General features: G+C 47.3%; 8 protein-coding genes across 8 annotated transcripts; 4 read left to right on the forward strand and 4 right to left on the reverse strand.

The window, feature by feature from the left end:
• Window positions 1–32: 32 nt before the first annotated feature.
• On the reverse strand, window positions 33–631 carry N7537_005228 (uncharacterized protein; the record flags this gene model as incomplete). The annotated part of the gene is made up of 2 exons (XM_056896285.1): window positions 33–281; window positions 419–631. 2 exons carry the CDS (start codon window positions 629–631, stop codon window positions 33–35), a joined length of 462 nt encoding a protein of 153 aa, XP_056756033.1.
• Window positions 632–1,906: 1,275 nt separating this feature from the next.
• Window positions 1,907–3,022, forward strand: N7537_005229 (uncharacterized protein; the record flags this gene model as incomplete). Its single annotated transcript, XM_056896286.1, has 3 exons — window positions 1,907–2,219; window positions 2,267–2,440; window positions 2,490–3,022. The coding sequence occupies 3 exons, from the start codon at window positions 1,907–1,909 to the stop codon at window positions 3,020–3,022; spliced, it is 1,020 nt and encodes a 339-aa protein (XP_056756034.1).
• A 313-nt stretch (window positions 3,023–3,335) lies between these two features.
• N7537_005230 (DUF3425 domain-containing protein) lies at window positions 3,336–4,255 on the forward strand (the record flags this gene model as incomplete). Its single annotated transcript, XM_056896287.1, has 2 exons — window positions 3,336–3,483; window positions 3,537–4,255. The coding sequence occupies 2 exons, from the start codon at window positions 3,336–3,338 to the stop codon at window positions 4,253–4,255; spliced, it is 867 nt and encodes a 288-aa protein (XP_056756035.1).
• Window positions 4,256–4,809: 554 nt separating this feature from the next.
• N7537_005231 (uncharacterized protein) lies at window positions 4,810–5,944 on the reverse strand (the record flags this gene model as incomplete). The annotated part of the gene is made up of 3 exons (XM_056896288.1): window positions 4,810–5,128; window positions 5,182–5,534; window positions 5,606–5,944. The coding sequence occupies 3 exons, from the start codon at window positions 5,942–5,944 to the stop codon at window positions 4,810–4,812; spliced, it is 1,011 nt and encodes a 336-aa protein (XP_056756036.1).
• A 998-nt stretch (window positions 5,945–6,942) lies between these two features.
• Window positions 6,943–7,773, forward strand: N7537_005232 (uncharacterized protein; the record flags this gene model as incomplete). Its single annotated transcript, XM_056896289.1, has 2 exons — window positions 6,943–7,460; window positions 7,560–7,773. The coding sequence occupies 2 exons, from the start codon at window positions 6,943–6,945 to the stop codon at window positions 7,771–7,773; spliced, it is 732 nt and encodes a 243-aa protein (XP_056756037.1).
• Window positions 7,774–8,163: 390 nt separating this feature from the next.
• N7537_005233 (FAD-dependent monooxygenase spyC) lies at window positions 8,164–9,716 on the forward strand (the record flags this gene model as incomplete). The annotated part of the gene is made up of 3 exons (XM_056896290.1): window positions 8,164–8,456; window positions 8,521–8,786; window positions 8,842–9,716. 3 exons carry the CDS (start codon window positions 8,164–8,166, stop codon window positions 9,714–9,716), a joined length of 1,434 nt encoding a protein of 477 aa, XP_056756038.1.
• A 2,156-nt stretch (window positions 9,717–11,872) lies between these two features.
• Window positions 11,873–12,678, reverse strand: N7537_005234 (uncharacterized protein; the record flags this gene model as incomplete). The annotated part of the gene is made up of 4 exons (XM_056896291.1): window positions 11,873–12,079; window positions 12,148–12,273; window positions 12,331–12,453; window positions 12,505–12,678. The coding sequence occupies 4 exons, from the start codon at window positions 12,676–12,678 to the stop codon at window positions 11,873–11,875; spliced, it is 630 nt and encodes a 209-aa protein (XP_056756039.1).
• A 671-nt stretch (window positions 12,679–13,349) lies between these two features.
• On the reverse strand, window positions 13,350–21,203 carry N7537_005235 (uncharacterized protein; the record flags this gene model as incomplete). The annotated part of the gene is made up of 14 exons (XM_056896292.1): window positions 13,350–13,618; window positions 13,673–14,033; window positions 14,092–14,393; window positions 14,448–14,598; window positions 14,653–14,823; window positions 14,879–16,010; window positions 16,056–16,097; window positions 16,151–18,366; window positions 18,426–18,870; window positions 18,918–19,742; window positions 19,800–20,281; window positions 20,328–20,556; window positions 20,610–20,785; window positions 20,841–21,203. The coding sequence occupies 14 exons, from the start codon at window positions 21,201–21,203 to the stop codon at window positions 13,350–13,352; spliced, it is 7,164 nt and encodes a 2,387-aa protein (XP_056756040.1).
• Between the last annotated feature and the right edge of the window lie 751 nt (window positions 21,204–21,954).

Consider the following 21,954-nt stretch of genomic DNA (forward strand, 5'->3'; position numbering starts at 1 on the left):
TTTGCATTAGCTATGTTACCAATCCATGCATTCTATGCAGCATCCTCTTGGCCATTTCCCAACCCTGCAAAGATGAATGCGACCATTAGTACCGGATATGGTGGATGAACGCAGTTGATATAGGCAATGAGATGGCACGCTGGTCCGATAATGGCCCCGCCACGTTGACCGAACGTATAGTGGATGCGGTGGTTGAGAAAAGCGGCTATTGTATAGCCTACTAGAGGTGACAAGAAAACGAGAGACACAATTGTGTACGATAAATGGTAGTATGATTCTAGCTGTACGCTGGATAAGAAAAATTGTTGTCAATTGCAGAGGTTTCATCCTACATATGGAAGTAGAGCCTGCCAATAGTCAGTATATATCTCGCAACATTGGAATCAAAATGTGCTCCTTTTGGGCCAAATCAACTTACACCATAGGCCGTGTCATTCACACCCATGACTAGGAATGACCAGAAGGTTGCAAAGGTTCGATGAATATTAACGCGAGGCGAGTTCCATTTATCCAACAATGGAAAGCTTTCAGGACCCAAAGGTGAACCTACATCTGACTGGCTATGAGGCAAAGCCTCGAGGGCGATGAGATTCGAATCGCGTGTTTTTTGAATCATACGGGTAGTTGCCATAGCGTGTGATTTAGTGCAGTGCGAATTCTGTTTGCAAGTAGAACTATCAGCGGCAATGACAGCCCGTTCTTTCCTTGGCGCGGGGTTCAACCCGCATTTCCAGGTTGAGATGAGGGGATGGTGACTTCCCCAAAATTACTGCGGCAGAACTTCGGGGGAGGATGATAGTTATCGACTCTGAACGGGTTATTAGACGCCGTTCCCAGTTTTCCTTTTGCTCGGATAATTCTTGTGCTTGTTATGTTTATGCGCTGAGAGGTCATGGACCGGGAGAGATACTGTTTTGGTAGATAAGCTCCATGAATGAGTTGTTGTGAAGGGCTCGTGTATCAAAAACACTCTTTAATTATATATGAGAATTGGATTTCGAATAACGTTCACGATCGCGTAGGATTCGCGTAGGTTTTTGTCGAGTGCATTCAGCCCAATAAATTCGATGCACTGGATTTGACAATTCAACGAAGAACAAAGTATTATATCCTTGATTAAACCACACCGTATATATTCTTATATATCACGGTTTACCACCAGCACTCCATTTGAAAGACCTTCCCCTGCAATACGGACTTGGGCCACATTTTGGATTCTACGGGTGTTGTTTTTCCACCAATCGGAATATATGCATTCATATATAAGCCCACTCAAGGGCGCCGTTAACCCTGTATATTATAACAGGAATGAGTTACAATAATCCCATCATACCCGGGTTTAATCCCGACCCTTCAATCGTTCGTGTCGATAAAGACTTTTTCTTGGTCACCTCCACCTTTGAATACTTTCCAGGAGCTTCCATTTACCACAGCCAGGATTTGATCCAATGGACATTGATCGGTCATGCGTTGACACGACCCAGCCAGCTTCAAATTCATACGCCAGAACCGGGAGGAGGTGTCTGGGCAACTACAATTCGTTACCACAAAGGGGTTTACTATATCATTGCCGCGAGCTTTCAGCGTTATCGTCCTCAACAGGATGACCGAGTTTGGCCACAGGGATTTTATGTCAAAACAACCAATATATGGAACGAGAAGACATGGTCTGATCCAATCTATTTTGATCAAGTTGGCTTTGACCAAGATGTAAGTTTTGACCACTCCCCTGAAAGATCGCGGGAATGACAGTTGAATACAGCTTTTTTGGGATGACGATGAAACCGTATATTTATCATCCACTTACAGAAAGACCCAGCCAACTACTGGTGCTAAGCTGAAGGATTTTGCGATTCATATATGTACTGTTGATCTGGCCACCGGGAATTCTACGTCAGCGCCTAAAATGATCCGCGAATCTTCTTCTGGTGTTGCCGAGGGGTCACATATCTTCAAACGCGGTCGTTATTGGTATTTGTTCACAGCAGAAGGCGGTACTGAAAGTGGCCATAGCGAATGGGTGAACCGCAGTGAGGTCAGTCCATTAGGACCGTGGGAGCTCGGGCCGAATAACCCGCTCTGGCGCAATGGCATTGAAGATGAAGTGCAAAACACGGGACATGCAGATCTGGTTGAGGACACCAAAGGGCAATGGTGGGCAGTTGTTCTCGGTGTTCGTCCCTCAAGAAAGGGGGATACGTGGGAAGAATCGGTGCTAGGTATGGCGACTCAAAGTATTGGTCGGTTAGTATACTAACCTTCGCAGGCCGAGAGACATTTCTAGTCCCTTTGGAATGGAAAGACGACTGGCCTGTGATCAATGGAGGACAGAAAATCAGTCTCAACTCCCATGGACCTGGTCTTTATGAATTTAAAACCCCGGTTTCCTGGAGAGATGATTTTTCGGACCCGGAAATGCAAGTTGGATGGTATCGAAAAAGTGAGCCTCAAAGAATGAACCTGCCTGAGCCCACCTGACCAGAAAATAGACACGCCCTTCGTAAATGACTACTCACTTACTGAGCGCCCCAATTACCTTCGCCTCCATGGTGGGCCTTATAACCTTTCAGTGCCGGCTAGTCCAACCATGTTTCTTCGCAAGCAAACCCACCTCCTGTGCAGGTGGGAGACAAGGCTCTCCTTTCAGCCGACGGTAGGTGAAACGGAGGCTGGCACTGTGGTATGGTTAAATTATTTTACATATAGCAGCATCGGTATCAGGAAGGATGACAAGGGCCGTTTCATTCGTTTTCGACCATCAGAGGGTGATATTGTGGAGCGTAGATTGGACACAGAAACTGCTGTCACTCTCACAGTTGACTGCGGTAGCGAGTATCGATTTGGGTATCTTGAGGGGATAGGATCTGAAATCCAGTGGATCGGGTCGGTTCCTAATAGTGCTGCTACGGCAGCACCTCCAGTTGGGGCCAACTTTACTGGCATGATGCTGGGTCTATATGCATTTGGAGAGCGCCAGCGATGCCTGGCCCCAGCTGATTTTTCGTATGCAGAGTTTAGATAAGTCAATGGTGCTGCTGTGCTCATTTCGTGAGGAACATATATTTGCAAAGATTTGAAATGCACCGAACGTTGATATATCTTCCAATATTTCATCCACATGTAAAGCGTGCATCCACTTTGTAACTATGTATGCAAGATCCACTGTCTGATGCTGTTGTGACCACACAGAACATCATCTATTTAACTCCGTGATTAACTCCGATCGCCAAGCAATCTGATTGGATTCTTCCTCAACATGGGGTGGCGACCTCAGGGTCACCTTGAAAACTATTGTTTCATAAGCAAGACGTGACACCCTAGCGCTGATAGCCAGAATGACCGAAACCTCAAAAATTGACCATCCAATCTCCATCGCTGATGCCACCTCTGATGACGCCGAACAAGTGACAGACAACTGGTCTGGATTAAGTGACCCGACCGAACGCCGTCGGCGACAGAACCGCATAAACCAGAGGGCTTACCGTACGTCACTTTCACCACAGTTTGTTGAGCAAGAGCTAATCTCTGTCTACCAGGAAAGCGCAAGAGACTGGCATCCACCAAAGACATCCACCCCAAGAGCCTAAATGTAGTACCATCCGCTCGTTCGACCTTTACCGTCCAGTCGCAGGATCGTTCTTCCCAAGACAATCCGACACTCAACTTCTGCCGCAGCCCCGAATTATTACAAAATATTTTAGAGAGATTCGCCAAGTCAGCGTTTGAAAGTTACGCGCGAGGTGACCCGACCGCCGATCATCTTATGACGCTAACGAAAGTGAACGTGTTCCGTGCATTCGCCCAGAACCTACGATTAATCGGCTGGTCGGAGTACTGGATGGACCACGACGCTGTTTCACCGTTCAATACAGCTCTGCCACAAAGTCCCTCTATCCCGGGCGATAACAGCCTCATTCCGACCAACCTGCAACCTACTCGAATTCAAAAATCGATACACCATCACCCATGGCTGGACTTCTTTCCTTTACCCAAGATGCGCGATAATCTCATTGAAGCAGGGGATGATTGGGATGACGAGCAACTCTGTCACGACATCATGGGTTTCTGGGGTGAGTCAACGATGGATGCAGGACTGCTAGTTTGGGGAGAGCCTTGGGACGTGCGGAACTGGGAGGTGACCGAGCCATTTCTGAAGAAATGGCTTTGGGTTGTTCGAGGGTGTCCTGAATTGATGAACGCAACAAATAGTTGGCGTGCCCGTCGGGGGGAGAAACCAATATTCCGCTATATTTGAATCAAATGTTACACGTGAAACTTCTAGTTCAGAAATTAAGTATTTTTCTGCCTTCTTCTGCTGTTTAAATCTATATGAGATGAAATATGTTAAACCACACGCCAAAAGCAACCGATGAGAATATTGGACCTGCAGATGTTAGATAACCCCGGAGGGATGGAAATTCGTACCGGAGATCAGCTTGTACTTAGGGGATATGCTCTTTCTGCTGCTCTCTAAGAATTAGCAGCAAAAGTATTGCGATAAATGGATAAGCCACTTAGCCTGCAAACACAAACCACTAGCTCGCATAAGATGATTCCACCATATTCAAGGACTGATAGCCCCGAACATCTCCTGGGTGTGGCTTTGAAAGAACTTGGGCTACTCTGCCGCAGAGACGACCGAGCTTTGACATTTAATCACTTTCTCCTCTCGCGGGCCATCCACACTCAAAGGTCGTATAATAAACGTATTGTATTCATGTTGTGGATTATTCCATTCACATTATTCTAATTGAAATACCGTGACGAGACTCGTAATACATGTGGCCCATGAACACGCACCGCGTAAGCTCATGCCTTCAAATCTAGTTTCTCCTTTCGACCCCATATTTCCAGCCATTCTTTGACCGAGGCACCGGATTTAGCCAGTTCATTCATGCATATGTTCCGCACATAGTCACATCGAATTACCTTCATGGCGTTGCGAATATTGCGGGGCGATGGAGATTCCAAGGCCCCAGTGACCCAATGACCGTCAGGTGCATCTAACGCCAGGACGATAGGGTATGTCATCTCGCAGTTGTGCAAGTCTTCGGCCACAGAACCCTTCAGCCTTGCATACTCCGAAGAATAAACATTCTTGCAGTCATTTTGGAGCTGCGAATGCCAGCTATACAAACGTCAAACTTGAATCGTAATGAATTCCTGGAAGGGCCCACTTACGCAACCATAGTTAAAGTCTCATCCATAGAATTATTCTCTAGGACAATGTGGCCTAGTAAACGGAATAAGGAACCGGTTTTGAGAGAGGCCATTCTTCGATATGCTGCAACTCTGTCCGCGGTAGCGATAGGGAAACCACTAATTCCATCCCTGCGCCAGACGAGGGATATATCTTGACCTTCAAGGATATCCTGGAGATCCTGCATGAGCCATGGCGCGAGGCTTGGGAAGTCCTTGGTCGTTTTGTTCAGAATTTGGGTGACTCTATAGTAGGCGCGGTTTGCTGTCTCCGACGGGCCGTATATTTTGTGAGCGGCGGGTCGTCCTTTACGGTAATCGCTCCCATCGGAGATCTAGGAACCCGTCATTTAGATGGGCTGTATTGAACCCATGTCGCGAGGAAGGAGAGCGTTCCGGAACTCACATCATCGACTAGCATCAGGCAAAGGTGTATGGCATCCATAATTTCCAACACCATCCGGTACTTGGGAGCGTCGTCATTTCGAAGAGTCGGGGATAACTTGTGGACAAACGCTGTCCAATGATGCTTGCCGTATATTTCCCGAAGATAATCATAAGGGCATTCCAATGTAGTTATTCTCTCGGGATTTCTTCGTCCCACCAGGTGGGCCTTTTTGTCCCACCATCGAGGAATGTGTATATAGTCAATAATTAGATAAAGGAAGCCACCCACAGCAATCATACCCAGTATGGGGCTCGCTCCCTGAACAAACCGTCCGAAAAGTCTTTCGAAGAGGCTCATGATGTAAGAGGGATATGAATCGTAATGAAGAGAGCAGGACATACGAATGTATAATCACATTCGAACATCGATACTTTTAAAGAATTCCCGCTGCTGATATTATTGTGTCGCTATACCATCAAGTGCTAGTCCTCATGTGCAGAGAAACAACAAGGGAAGTTCTAGATCCACAACAGACGTCCCATTTTCTTCGCTTACTCCAGTACTATCTTGTTTATGCGTGCAATATATTTTGACCACGACCAGTCTACGGGATTTCTGCGGGTCGAGTTCAAACAGAGCTAGTGAAACCAACGAACTCTTGTTTCCGGGGCTCCGAAAAGGTTGCATATGTACCTCTGGTCACTCTCCCCTGTATCGTGCGCATGCAGGAGTTGCGTCAGCCCGAAACGAAGTTTTACTATATTCTGTAGAGCTATATTAATATCTACATTATAAAATTTATAAAACATGACAGTATAATTGCGTTATGACAGTGCATCGCCAGAATTGAAATCGCCTTTTCCTTGAGATCCATATAGTTTTATTCTAAGTCCCTAAGTAGGTATCTAAATGTGTAGTGGACCATGCAAATTATAATGGAATACCATCTGGTCATTTTGCCCTACTAAAGTGCAGAAAATCTAATACGCTTGGGAGGAGGGCGCTGAGGCTTTATTTCACCTAAATCATCGGGACACAACACAATACTACAGACCGAGAATCCTGTCATGGACACTTTTTGGCTTAGTGCAGATGGTAATTTGAGACCTGACATTTTCCTATATTACTCACCCTGATCATGCACGTATTATAATTAAATTAGACATCGCGTAATCACCCAATTTGTGCATTGCAGGGCGCAGAGAGCGAGCTCACCAAGTAACTTGCGCGCGGTATCTCTTCCTATGCTAAATCCATAAATAGGCATGCATTTGAGGGGCCCTGTTTCCGCACTCAGAACACTCCTGTTCAGAAATCGATTGATTCATTCTTTTTGGTCTACTAAATTCGGCATAATGGATGGATTCGACGTGTCACAAGCCCCGATAGAGTATCAGGCTGTCAGGCCTCTGGCGGATTTATTCCTGCTCGGGGTTACACTTGGGTGGGTGACTAATTATGCCTTGATGGTCTACACGTCGTTCAAGGAAGGGACCTACGGGATGTCTATCATGCCTCTTTGTTGCAACTTTGCATGGGAGATTGTCTATGGCCTGATTTATCCCTCCAAAAATCGGCTTGAGCGGGGGTTAATCATTTTCGAGTTGCTCATCAACGTTGGGATTATATATGCTGCAATTATCTTCTCACCACAAGAATGGAGCCACGCACCACTGGTCCAGCACAATCTACATTGGATTTTTGGCATCGGAATCATCGGCTTCCTCACTGGGCACCTCGCTCTCGCAGCCGAAATTGGCCCTGCATTAGCGTACTCCTGGAGTGCGATTGTGGCGCAGCTTTTACTGAGTGTTGGTGGTCTCTGTCAGCTTCTCTGTCGTGGAAGTACCCGTGGTGCTTCCTACTCTCTATGGTATGAGATCCCGCGTTTTTGACCCGTTTCCCATGCAACGTTATCCCCTGAAACCTCCCATCAACAAACACATCAAAAGGCTACGCTGAGACATCTTAGGTTTTCTCGCTTCTTGGGCTCGTGTTGCGTGATTGGGTTCGCGGTTCTGCGTTGGATGTATTGGCCGGAATCATTTGCATGGCTCAATAGCCCCCTCGTGCTGTGGAGTGTGGCTGCTTTCCTAATCATTGATAGCTCTTATGGGCTATGTTACTGGCATGTTAAGCGGTACGAAGAGAGCTTTCGTACGGCACTGACGAAAAAGGTCAAATGATGTATAGATAATGGGGGTAGGGTGGTGACGATATCGAAAAGATGAGAAGAAAATGAGATTACGAAAAGAGTATATTTCCTTTTGTTTTAATCTCTCGAAATGACACAGCACTATCCTGTAGATAACCCTGCAGTAAGATAGGTAGATTGATCAATATATGTAGTCCCCTTCTAAATGCCACTGGCGAGCATAGAATAGTAATTCAAAGAGAGCATACTAGTTCCCTATCTATGTACGTTGACAAGGGTAGGAGGGAAATACAAGTTAATCGGTGTCAAGAATTTGCATGACAAGGCCTTTATATTCTACATAAATTAGAACCAGAAGTGTATATTGTGAATAGCATACCAGGTGTTTATTTTAGCGGGCGTCTCCATCTAAATATCCATGATGAGCAACTCAGAGTTTCAAGTCATCATCGTCGGCGGATCAATCGGAGGCCTGACTTTCGCGCATTGCCTACAACGCGCCGGAATTGACCATGTTGTCCTCGAAAAGGCTAGCAAACCAGCACCCCAAATTGGGGCATCCATCGGCATTTCCCCAAACGGAGCTCGCGTTCTTGATCAACTCCAACTGTACGACCTAGTTGAGGAACACATTGAGCCGTTGACTATAGCAACCATCCGCTATCCCGACGGTTACAGCTTCAAAGGGTCTTTTCCAAAGGCGATAAATGAAAGGTTAGTCTTACTCCATTTAGTTCGTCTGGCGAAAGTATTTAATAGTTCTGATGGCACTGCACAGGTTCGGTTATCCAATCGCCTTCCTGGACCGACAGAAGATACTTGAAATACTCTATCAAAGCTACCCAGATCATCGAAACATTCGCCTTGGGGAAAGAGTGACAAAAATTGAAACTTGCGGTGATGTGGCTATAGTGAGAACGTCTAAGGGATCTTTCTATCGAGGCCACCTCATTGTCGGCGCAGATGGCGTCCACAGCAAAGTTCGACAGGAAATCTGGAACGCCCTCGAGAGGACCAGCTCCGGAGTCGCAACTGAGAGATCTAGTAAGTAGAAATAAGCAGCATTCACTACTGCACATGGGGACTAAACGCTGCACAGGTCTCACGGTGGAGTTCCGCTGTATCTTCGGCATCTCCTCCCCCATCAAGGAGTTGATTCCAGGAGAGCAAGTGAACGCGTTATTTGACGGCTTGACCATCATTACAATCCATGGAAAAAATGGTCGTGTGTATTGGTTCGTCATACAGAAGTTGGACAAGAAATACACTTATCCGAATTGCCCCCGCTACATGACAAGCGACATCGAAATCGCGGTAGAGCAACTCAGAAGTATAGTATTCTACAAAGACCTTAATTTTGGTCATCTATGGGAGACTCGGGAAACGGTCTCCATGACAGTCTTGGAAGAAAACACCTTTGAGACCTGGTACCATGACCGGCTAGTTCTTCTGGGTGATAGTGCTCATAAGATGACCCCCAATATTGGACAAGGCGCCAACATGGCCATAGAGGACGCCGCAGCTCTGGCAAATCTACTCCAAAGGTTAAGGAAGGGGTTGAGCGATTGGCCTCCCACGGATGGACAGGTACAGACTCTTTTGCATCAATATCGCAGTGTTCGCCATGGCCGTGTTAATTCAGTTTACAAAAGCTCCCGCTTTCTGGTCCGCCTACACGCCCGAGATGGCCTGCTGAAGACTCTCTTTGGTCGATACTACGTACCATATGCAGGCGACTTGCCAGCGTATATCGGATCCAAGTCTATTGCCGATGGGGTTTTGTGTGATTTCCTGCCTCCCCCAAGGCGCAGTGGAGGCGGATGGGAGAGGTATCGGACCAAACACTCAAATTGGAGGTGGGTACCACAAGCTACCTTGTATGTGCTCGCTTTTGCTATTTTGTACACATACATGGATTGGAGAAGGGTGGTTGGACCTGATAGTGTTGAGTCGTTGTGGTTTGGATTGCTGTAGGACTTTGTGAAAAGACCTCAATTTGTGTGTTTACATAATTTGATTTACCTTTTGCCATTTCAATATCCTACACAATTAGACGCAAACCCTTTTAGTATGGAGATTATTTTGTTCGGTTGGTTATCCTTTTGACGACATTTCAGTAGAAGAAAGAGGTCAGTGTATTTGACTGCACGATACACAACTGCATAATTGTTTTAAAGCATTGGGAAGGGTTATATTCCATCGAGCACGCGTAAAGATAGAACGAGGATCCATGGCTATGGGGGTCGTTGATTTTCATGATGCCTGTAGCAGAGTTGCGTTCGATATGATGCATCTCATTCATGTTGCTTGTGATGTTGCAATAATAGAAAAGATATGGAAATGAGAGACAAGTATTCATTCCATTTGATATGGAAGTCTTCCCCTCGTGCATGCCACTTGGTTAGCATGCCTCCCGTTTATTCCTGTCTGAAAACGTCGCGCTGTACCAAGCGCATTCATTGGTCGCCACCCATAATTATCGCGAGCATCTCAGCTGAAGATCGCAGGTAATTTTGCCTTGGCACATTCCACTGCTAGCCGGCTCCCATTGATGCGTTTTGGCATGCGGCGTATAGATCCAAACCATGATATCACTTGGGCCTGAATTGCCTCCTGCATTCGTCAGGCACGGTGTTCATTGGGGAGGGGGAACCGCAGGTCAATCCTACCGGGCCGGGATGTCCCTGATCCCCCGGGTGCCCAGAAATGCCCAGAACAAGTATCGGTTTGTTTGATTTAGAGACTACTGGTTGACCGCTTGTGTCAGGTAAATTACCTAGGGCCGTGGATTGCAGCGATGGCACCATACGGGGCGGCCTCCCGTTGGTGGTTCATGGGGCCATTCTCTGTAGCTAAGGATCTGGGCGGACTTTGTGAAACGGGCTACATTGAATTGGTTTAACATAAATTTAAATTCGGCAGGCAGCCTCGAGATCCTATAGGAGGATAATTCGGGAAATAAGTCATGGTATGGCTGTTGCCGAAGCGAAGTTTCATCCCATTCTACACACTACTATGCGGGAAGTACCTACGATTTGATATGCCAGGAGTGACTCCTCGAGTGCCGATATATGGTCCCAGTAAGCAGATCAAAAATTTGAAGAGATGACAGAAAACATGTATCAAGGCTAGGACGAGTTGTATTGCTGTGTTGTACCTTGTGCCTGGATGTGATCATGTCGTTCGCTACTTCGGTTAATTAATAAATAATATACGAGTTTACCTAGGTGGTAGTGTATCGCTGTAGTCCGGCGCTAGTAATCCCAGGGATGGTGGATATTGATATACTGATATGCATGTGATATGCGAGCTTAGCCATGCTCATTGGAGCGGTGACAGCCACACCTGATTGTACGTCCGGCTCGGTCCGCTTGGGCGATAATGATTCTGATTCGGTGTTTGGTCCCTCGAAATTCCTTGTTTTAAACCCAAGCCTCTACCAGGGTGCAGAAGTTGGCTGACCTTGCGCGGGGTTTGATCAAAATATGACGATAAAGTGATTCATTTCGTGAAATGAAAGGTTGATATCCTCGTAGAAATCGTGGAGGTTGTTTTAAAACTTTCTTGAGAGATATTGCATGGGAATATGCTCGACCTGATAGCAATAAAAGCCTTCGCTTCTATTTCTTACTACCTCCCCGGATAACATCTTGTTCTGATCATCAATCGACTGTAACGCATCAGAATAGCATGTCTGATATTAAAAGCTTCCAAATACTACACACCTAGACAGATAATACTTAGCAAAAGATGATTTTTAGTGACGAGAGTGATGGTGGGGCTTGGAAGATCACCGAGCGATATGAGAAGGTATAATGATGCTATGCTCCTTTGCCATGATATTATAACCTTTCTAAACGTTCGATCGTTAGTGCTCTATTAGAATACCTGGTCTCTATTCTATATAATGATATCCCGGGGAAATCGATACTATCCTCAGAATATGTGGCTGTATCTACTGGATGATAAATAGGCCATTGTGAAAGAAGTGATCAATTGGCTATATATAGTATCGCTACTGTAAACATCATGGAAAATTTGCGTTAAAAATGGGCCAAATGGGCCAAATGGGCAATGGCCCTGCCCAACTATTAAACCAGGCGATATTTAAAGGTAGACATGGTCTAAAATCACAAGGAACCGCGCTTGATCCGTCGAGAGTGAAGGGAGCTGTTTCTACGCGCTTGATAGGTAGCCTGGTTACCATTGCTATAACCGCGATCAAATGCCCAGACAGCCTGGAAGCAATGTGTGTCCACCTGGGCTTTCTGGTTGTTGGCCTGGGCGTTGTACGAGCTGTTGGCTGGGAAGAGACCGATGACATTGTAGAAGTAGGCCTTGTAAGGTGTTAGCATTCATCGGCGATTTCCTTAGGTTATAGCAAAGAATTAATTAGGAAACTCACGTCAATGGCAGTTTGCAAGATGCGAATTTCAGAGGGAACTTTGTTCATGGTTGTTTCGTTGATGGATTTCAGCTGAGCTGCGCTGCTCGATAAGGCGCCCATGAGCTCGAGAAGAGATTGTACGAACTAGCGTAATTGAGTATCAGTGACTTAGATCGAATTCCTTTTTTGTCATCAACCTACATTTGAGTATCCCTCATAGACATCCTGCTCCTCCGCCTGATCGGTAATAATCGGTGTGTTGGTCATAAAGTTTACATCTGTTAGGACCACAGCGACCATTGTGTCCATCTTAGTGTAGATATCCTGAATTTCTATTATGAGCTGTTATCCATGGACCTAAAACAAACGACTTACCGGAATAGGACCAGCGTCCGCAGTGGAATTGATTTCCAATACTAGATCCTTGGCAGCGAATCCTTGCTGAGCTAGTTCATTGAGAGAGTTGGCAATTTCACCCGAGGTTAAAGCAGCGACCGCCCAGTGCGTGTACAGGCAGAGGGCCATGAAGGAGAAAAAAAGGCGGTGCATTGGATATGAATGAGAGACTGGTAAATGCACGGAAAGTATGGAATAAAGGTACGGAATAAAAAAAAGAATAAAAAAAAGAATAAAAAAAGAATGGAATAAAAGAATGCAATAAAAGAATGAGTGTCGTGTTATCTTTAAAAGAGTGACAGGAATAACAAGTCGAGTAAATGTTTGTAAGAACGAAGGAGCCATCGTGATATTATATCCCTTGTAAGCTCGGAATAATCAATTCCCCTGACTAGGCCTAAAACGGATTCTCGCACGATTAACCCCGTCACCCTAGTCCTATGTCAGCGTAGGGCTGTACCATTCTGTTCCGCGCTTTGATTTTCGCGTGGACCCCTGAACAGAAAACTAAATCGAATGGGAAATGACTTCGGGGTAAAGATTAAAGAATACGACCCGGGACTGGACGCATTCCTATTTAGCATCACATGAACACAAAGATTAATTTTGGACACGGAACTTGTAAACCAGTATGTAGTCTTTTGATACACTATATACATATCCAAAACATGGGGGACCTTTACAAAGTCTATCGCACCCCGGCAAACGCAACCCACTATAGTATAATTAATGCTCTAGTCAGAATACTTACCCCGCACAATATCAAGTCGATGCAAAACAAGAAAGAAAAGAAAAGAAAACGCCAGTCAAAGCTCGAACAGCGCTCAAGGTTTCGCAAGTTGTTCCTTGCGAAAGAAGAAGATGCAGAGCACGTTGATGGATAGCATGAAGAGCAGGCAGACCCAGAAGTCTGCCTTTCCCAAGCCGGCTGCGACGCCGGCGGAGAAATCAGGGAATACATCCCCAGGGCCTAACTTATCCGGTGCTGTCGCGCGGGCGAGGATAGTGGCGATGGAACCGACCACTTGCGCGGCGAGGAGTGTGAAGGTGACATGGAATCGGGTCATTGTGTGGAGTAGGATCATTCCAAACCCTGTATTGGCGTTAATCAGTTTGTGTTACTTTTTATTCGCTGAGAGATACTTACCGACACCCTGAAGGGAATCCAAAACTCCTAGCCAGAGCCATAGTGCTCTACCAAGGATAGCTCCGGCTACAGGACCACCGGCCCAGGGGATGTACGTGGCTAAGTTGGAGGTTGCCCACAGGATCTGGGCCCATCGAGGAGCACCAAGACCGACGGCAAAGATCGGAATAAACCAGGCGTGTCTCTTGGAAAAGACGTGGAAGACCCACAGAGCTGCCGCCCAGACAACGATGAAAAATAAGAGGACAAGGAGGACGATTTGCCACACCTGTGCGTGCTTGCTGGACCAGAGATAGAGCCAGTTTCGTCCGTACGGTGCCGATAGCCAGTAGTTTGATATGAACACCATGTAGAAAAACCACTGCAAAATACAGTGTCAGAATCAAAATCAGGTTGAGGGAGGATTGGAAGAGACATACAAGGATGATGCGACGGCGGAAGAGCGATAGGTAGAATGTCGGCACTTGTCCTGGCGCTTGTCTATAATATGCAGGAAGTCCAAAGAAGACCAGGGCTCCCAACAGCCACAGAAGACAGGCGAGTCCGAGTCCGATCCCGAGCAAAGCGCTCGGATCGGTCATGGCGAGGCTGAATTGCGTGCTACCCTTTTGATTGAGAGTTGCCATCCAGCTACCCCAGTACCAAAGGAAACTAATGAATAACTGCTGAGTGCCCTGGATGACAGTGGCTCTATAAATCCAAGACCTTAGAGGTGCCCCACCTGGAAAAGAAAATCAGATTAAGTTCCATACTTCCTAAAAGGGTTGTTACGTACCTTCATCTCCAAAGTTAAGGGCAAAGAAAATCGAACCACTCGAAGATGCAAACGAATACAATCCGGTTCCAACGTTTTGTAGCCATGTTTGACTTGTGGGGTTGTGAATGGGACCGGCAAGGCCGACAAACAGAAAGGCAAATCCGTATATCTGCGGATAATTAGCTTGCAACCTCGTAAGCTAGATAGAGGAACGTGAACGTACAAAGAAAGGTATCGTCAGTACATAGATTGAGGGGACTAGACGGAAAACCATCCACCATATGATCGAAGAGGCAAGATAGATGGATGCTAGAATGTATAGCTTTTCGGCCGTCTGTCCAACTTCACCGTTAAGGAGTGTGATCTGGTACGAGTTCAAGGCGAGAATTTGGCCCTAACCGAATGCTGTCAACAGGCGAATGAAGGTTTTGGGTAGGGTTCCAACTCACGATAGCGAGGAAGATCGAGTACACAGGCCAATCACCCAGCTTCATCAACATGAATCGCTTCAAACCAGTGGGTGGAACATAGTCATTCGGGAGAAGGAATTGCCCGGCATTTGAGCCTGGATCTGGACCAGTAATTGGCGGGATCTCTGATCGACTGCTTTCATGACCCTTGAAGCGAAAGACAGATGCAGCAGGAGATGGCAAGGGGGACTTGCCCAGTTTGACGTCGCGGTATCGATTGAACCAGTCCTTTTCACTCTTCTCGAGAAACTCCTCGATACAGAGCTGGTCTTCGGAGTTCTTACTATTCAAGTCTGCAAGCTTCTTCTCAAACTTAACCGCATACTCGTTATTCGCATCCGTGAAAAATGGATCAACTTTCTGCAGGTTGTAGTTTTGTTTCTCCTTTGTTATATCATCGACACTGACTAAACTCATCATGGACGCCCTCGCATCTCTTCGGCCCAGCAGACCGTCTTCTGATCCCGCACTGGGAACTGGTGTGCTGGCACCGGATCGAGCAAAATAAAAACTAGGTGTCCCAAATGGCGATAGACGAAGAGTTCCATCATCTTGGGAGGCCCCAGAAATAGGTTCGAGATCTTCTCCATCGCTCACCGTAGAGTAGATGATTCGGGATTCTGGGAGAGGGTTGGAGGGCACGGGTCTGTGTCTTGGGTCGGTTTCAGGATCAGGCTCGTTGTCGGACATGTTGAGGCTGGAAGACAGATTTGTTGGCGAGAAAACGTGGTCATGGCCTGGTCGAGGTCCAGATGGTCTCATATCAGCTGTAACGGGGCTGCTCGGGGGGGCAGACGCGGTGGAGCTGCGTGATTGGCTTTGTTCCCGGCTGTTGTTTGAACTCGACGAGACTTGACGAATGTTTTCTGGGACCAGGGTGCTGCCGCGGGAAATCCTCCATGAACTGCGATCGTGCCGTTTAGAGTACTTAGCGTGCTTTTCGACTGAGGTAGTTTGTAGGATTTCCAGATCCTCAACCCACTGTGCTACGGGGAAGCGCTGCTTGCCAGATCGCGCACGCATGATTGCTCGTGTCTCCTGCGACGATTTCAGAGCGTTGTTGATGGCCATCTTGAATTGTTGGATAAGATGTTTGGTTGTCATAGACTCGCTAGAATGGGTTAGTGTGAGCATATCGCGAGAGAAGAAAACTCACATCGTGTACCACCATCCAGGCATCTGGCCAAGGCCACCAACACTAAAGAAACATAGGTTAGCAGAGGTAGTAGGTTTAAGGCAGGTCAGAGTCACCGTGATCCCACGCCCAACGCTCCTTTCCGCCCGAATTCCACAGCTACCAGACCGAACGGCTCATCACGCGAAGGAATTAAGGCGAATTCAGCGCCACTGAAAATGAAGGGCGGTAGTACAGTAAACTCTGGTCTAGAATAGACCCTCCCAGGGTAGAGCTCTGTGAGTCGATTCAGTTTCAACGCGGCAAACCTTCCATAGAGATCAATGACTGGACCAATGCACATCAGTTGGACCTTTGGGTGAGCGTTGAGAATGGAGGGGAAGATGTCTGCAATCAGATCAACGCCCTTTTGCATGGACCAACGACCGACAAATACAAACAGCTGGGCATCTGGGTCAACTTTGAGCCCTGCCCATTCTTGCGCTTGTCTCTTGAGGGTGGCACGACCGGCTTCAAACTCTGCATCGATGATCACATCTTGGAGATTGTTGTTTGCGTTGTGATCCCACTCGGCGATGTCAGATGGATCAGGATTGGGTAGGGCTCCAATGTTCTTGAGACCCCAAAAGATAGGGTATCTGGCGTACGATCTCTTGCCATATTTCTTGGAGACACCGACAGCTCCGAATCCGTTTTGGTGGATTTTCAGATAGTTGGCAGCTCCATGAAGAAGGTTAAACACCTCGCCGAATTGTACATACTTCTTCACTAATGCATGGTCAAGGTTATAGACGCTGCAAACCTCTTGACTTTGATGTGGGGTTTGCATTGGCCAGAGTCCTTGGAATTCAGCATTGTGTAGAGACAGGCAGCATGGAATCGTGCGAGGTAGGAGATAGAGAGGGGCAGCGGCGCCATGGTAATCATTGATGTGATAGAGGTCGATAGCCGGAAATCTCCTGAGAGCTTCGGCAATACATTGATTCCAAGTAGAATAGAATATAGCTGAATCCAGGTCATCCATACGGGCAGGGTACGGCTCTGATTTAGACTGAGCTCGGAACACAGGTGCGTCTAACAAGACATACGTGATGTTTTGCAGTCGATGATACTGGACATCCACTTGGTAGTTATTTCCAAGAACGGTGATCACCATCGGCTCACCGGGATCGTCCTTGGGGTAGTCAACCCCTCCAACACAAGGGACGACCCATATGAGGTCCTGCTGGGTCAGGTTTTTTCCCATCAGTTGGGCCATCACACCAAGCCCACCGATCTTGATCTTAATTCCCCAATCCTCAATGTCGTATTCCATCGTTGCGATGAGCACCGTTCGTCGAGAAGTGTTTACCGTGGAACTGACAACGCCTGTCCTTTCAGATGGGAACGGTCCCACATCGGCGAGAGCGAGTCCGGGATTGGATTCCCTCTCATTAGATCGATGAGTCACTTTTTGAAAGACGCCCACCAGTGGAGCGAAGCTTGATCTTTTCTCAGTGACACCAATTTGGTTGAATTTGACCTGGTAAAAGGCCTTCAGGTAAACATAAACCGCACCCACGGCGGTGGCGACAGGCACAATTGCCAGAATGATAAAGATGGCCAGCTGAACCCACCTGGATCCTGTGGGTGTAGCGTAGACCTTCAGATCACTGTCATCCACCGACAGCTTAAAGGAAAGATAGGGCGAAGGGGGTGGGAGGGTAACGTTGAATACATTGCTCAGCAGCGTGACTGGAGGTACCTGATCCAGGACGTTGTCTCCATCGATGTCTCCAAATACCTGTGTTTGATCCGGCAGGCCGTCTTCGTTTAATCCCCAGACGTTGAATGCAACCTGAACGGGCCATTCGCCCATGAAATGGATTTCCCACAGGCCAGTGACATTGCTAAGAGCCATTTTGTTGGAATAGCCAGCGTCATATCCGAACTGGTTGAACTCGCCTTCGATGAAGAGGTTTGGGAAGCGGCGAGGTGGCTTGTATGCCCATTGCGTGTCTCCATGCTGCCAGTGAGCACTACTTCCGGTCAACTTGCTCCAGTATTGGGTAAGTATGTGTTCTCCGTCCCAGGCCTGCTTTGCAGTGCCGGTCCAGTTCTTGCCGGAGATGGACGTATTGAAGCCGTTGTATGTCATCCAGGAACTGAATGTAGCCCCAAAGTCCAGCGAGTATCGCCACATGTCTGCACCAGGGGCCTGTGGCATTACTGATAAGGGCTTAGTCTCAGAGGACGGGTCATCGAACAGTAGTGTTCTACTGTAGTTGGCCAACTGTGGCCAGACCATCGGATTGTTGATCTGTCCGATACGGAAAAGAAAGTGGTCGACCGACTGTCCGACTTAATTAGTATCGTGACTTTCTCGACCTGTATAGCGAAGAGTTTACTCACACCGGTGGATTGATTTCCATCTGCCGTCATCACATTGCTAAGTGTCACTCTATGAACCCCTGGAAAGACGTTTCCCAAATCTACCTCGTAGCTGAATACGCTAGTCAGTGCCCCCGGCCATGTCACAACATTAGCCTCTTCAATAGATTTACAAGAGACCGATGTCGTGTCAAGCTGCGGGCTCTCGTCGTCAAGCGTTTTAGACGTGATTGTCAGCGAGTTGGTGATATCCCCGCAATCCATCTGTTGGGAGAATTCGAAGCCAATTCGTACCGTCTCCCCATTTGTTCCCTGCGGCACAAGTCGAGCGTCATGCCCTGGAGAGAAGCGTGTGATATATGGTGAAGGCTGCACGAATTTATCCTTCGGAACAAAGGCTTTGAACCCCCAGGCCGGCATGGTAAGGTTGGGATAACACCCATTGGGAACGTCAGATCCGTCGAATCTACTAATCGTTAGTAAAGGGAATCAGTTTTATAACAGAAGTCATACCCAAGCATAATCGAACTGTTAGTCAGCGTGAATTCCTCGAAAGGAGGGAAAAGGTTTTTGACCGTTGTTCCCCTGGGAAATGGCGAGATCAAAGCTTCCTTACTGCTGCAGTTGAATTGGTGTTCGACTGTTTTGTTGTCATTAGAATACACCAGCCAGACACTCTGGTTTCCTTGGCCTTGGCCATCAAAATTCTGCGCATCCACGAAGCGCGACCTCATGACACTCCATATGCCAGTCTCGGTCGGTGTCCCGTTACTGCCTGGAAGGTAGATGTTGAAGGTCTGGTTGGATAACTGCTGCAGATACCAGCCATCATTCAGAGTAGGATAGTTTTGACGCATCTCAAACATCATCTTGATGAGGCCGCGGACTGGGTGAGAAGGATCACGGTGATCGAGACTGACGGAATCATCTCCACATCCGGTGAGGGAGCGGTCGAGCGGGAAATCAACGTATTTAGATGACCCCAGCTTGTAGCATCCGTGCAGCTGCCATGCCTGGGCAGATGACATGGGTCCACGACCGAAGACATAGTTGTCAGCCTGGTTGTCTAATACGTAGAAATCCTGTTCCTCACCCCAGGAGAGGATGGGAATTCCAGGCATGAGCAACGAAGCGATGTACAGACCCAGATTCTGCTTTTGGGTCCCGTTTGTGATCCCTGGCCACCTGAAGACGTCCTGATTTGTGACACCAAACTGGTGACGAGGGTCGAATTTACCGGTGTTCGTGTTGACCATATCGTTGGTCTCCACAAGACCATTCCAGGTCTCCACAAAGTTGACGGGCGGGTCGCCTTCGGCAGTGTAGATACCGTCTAGACTGAACGGCACGATGTTAGCTTCAGTAAACTATGAGTGTTGAGGGGGAGAAACTAACCCTAGAAACCGGCTCAGACCACGATACAACGTGTAGTGGAAAGCCGCCCCGTCCAAAGCGGACCTCTCCGCAGGTCTCAAGAAGAGATTCTCATCTGACTTGTCTGTCTTATTTGTCATCATAAACGCTTCCGTCAAATTGGAGATGGTTTGATTCGTCTGGTGACCGCGACCGATATACAGCGAGCCAAAAGAGTTTCCTGCCACAATTTCTCCGGGGATGTAGAAATTGTCCTTTCCCACCTCCTTGGCGCAATCCCGCATATATTCGGACCATTCTCCAAGAGAGTCAAGAGTAACTTGTAGAGCCTTGTCAACGCGGAATCCGTCGATATCAAGCATGGTGATGGTTAGACACGAAAAGTGTTTTATCTTGGCTAGCACATCCGGCCGCCATCCGCGTAGACGATCCTGCACAAATGCGAATTTCGATATCTGCCCTTCCCATTCAGTGTAGCTTCCAAAGGCTGCAACTTCTCCATACTGTCGAGGTCAGTCATGTTCCGTATCGAAAGAAAGGGAATGTTACCTGATCAAATTCACTATTCCGACATGAAGGACCAAGGGTTGTAGTTGTCAAACCGGTTCCGTCATCATCCCAGAACCGAGGATACTCCCAGGGACATTCGCTCTCAACTTCATTTCCAGGCTGAAAGTCCCAGTATCGGCGGTCGTACTTCCATACATATTCGTACTCGTTGGGATTGATCGGCGCGGACTTGTTCAAGAAACCCTGGAAACCGATAAGATCGCCCATTCTATCCACAATCAGCAAACGACGTCCCAGGTGGTGCAGAGGGACCTCACATACGTTGCAAAGGTATTATCAAAAAGAACATAAATTCCCCGTCGATGCGCCTCAGATATCATTGTGCGCCAGTCCTCGATCGTACCAAAGTGATGGTCCAGCAGAGTCAGGTCAAGCGGGGAGTATCCATCCGCAGCCCAGGGGAAGTTGATATACGGTGTTCCAGCGAGATAGACGCCCTGCGCATGGTCAATATATTCTTCTTATTCGTTCTTCCCGAAGCAACAAACGAACCTTGATCCCCATCCCTTGAAGATAATCAAAGGTGTCAACCAACCCAAGAACATCGCCTCCATGGCGGAACTCGTTGGAGGTCAAGATGTGTTCCCATTGTGTGCCGTTTGCATTATCGTTACTCGGATCGCCATTCACAAATTTGTCGAGGAATATCGTGTAAAAGGGGAATCGCCAGTTCTCTGGCGAGGGGTTGTACGTGTGGCCATCCCACCGACCCGAGTAGTCGAGGGGGTGTGTTGCTGTCTGGTTTTGATTGAGATTCCAATCCGCTTCCTCTGGAAGATATGGTAGGGATTGTGCAATGCGTATGAATATTGCAACAATTACAAAGTAATGAGTGATGGAAGTGAGCAACTCCATTCCGGACAATGAATGCCACTATGGTTACATTCGCCGTTCGAGCCTCAACTGCAAAAGAACAACCACAAGGTGCATACCAGGGAGAAAGGTATAACTCATGAAAGCAGAGACACTGAACGATTCATAGGGTACAGATACGCAGGACAATCATGTGAAAGATAATAATGAATACTTCGGAGCCAGCCAGGCCAATGCAATAATTGATTCCGAGCACGAGAAACCAATCACTGTTTTGTAAATTTGCATAGACGCAGGAATAAAGCGAACGGCTGGAGATCCGAGCCAGCCTTGCTGTACAGCCTCAACTCACAGCAAAGCATATCCATATTTACGCTACGCGATTGAGCAGTCTTAATTATGGATGATGGATCTCAAGCTGACATAGGCCATATTTGGTAGGCCTTGGCATATATCAGGTTCCAGGCCCAAGCCGGACAGATTATGTCTCATAGACATAGCGACGATCTGACATGCATCGGTGTAGCACCTTCGAGGTGATGTGGTATACTCCGTACACGGCTGACCGAATATACGAAGTGGGTCTTTGTTCGATAGCTTATATGGTGGGGAACGATTCATACGTATTTGCTGCAAAGCTACTCCGTATACGAGTTTTCAAGACTAGTGCTGCCCGAAGTAAATCATTGATCAGAAAGTTTAAATCATTCTAGACCGGGTATCCCGCCTAATATAAGATAGAACACGTCATACCTGATACAGGACCGACCTATGAGAAAGGGTAATAGGTGGA

The sequence above is a fragment of the Penicillium hordei genome (assembly GCF_028827395.1).
Source record: "Penicillium hordei strain IBT 12815 chromosome Unknown utg000002l_segment0_segment0, whole genome shotgun sequence".
Taxonomy (NCBI): Eukaryota; Fungi; Ascomycota; class Eurotiomycetes; order Eurotiales; family Aspergillaceae; genus Penicillium; species Penicillium hordei.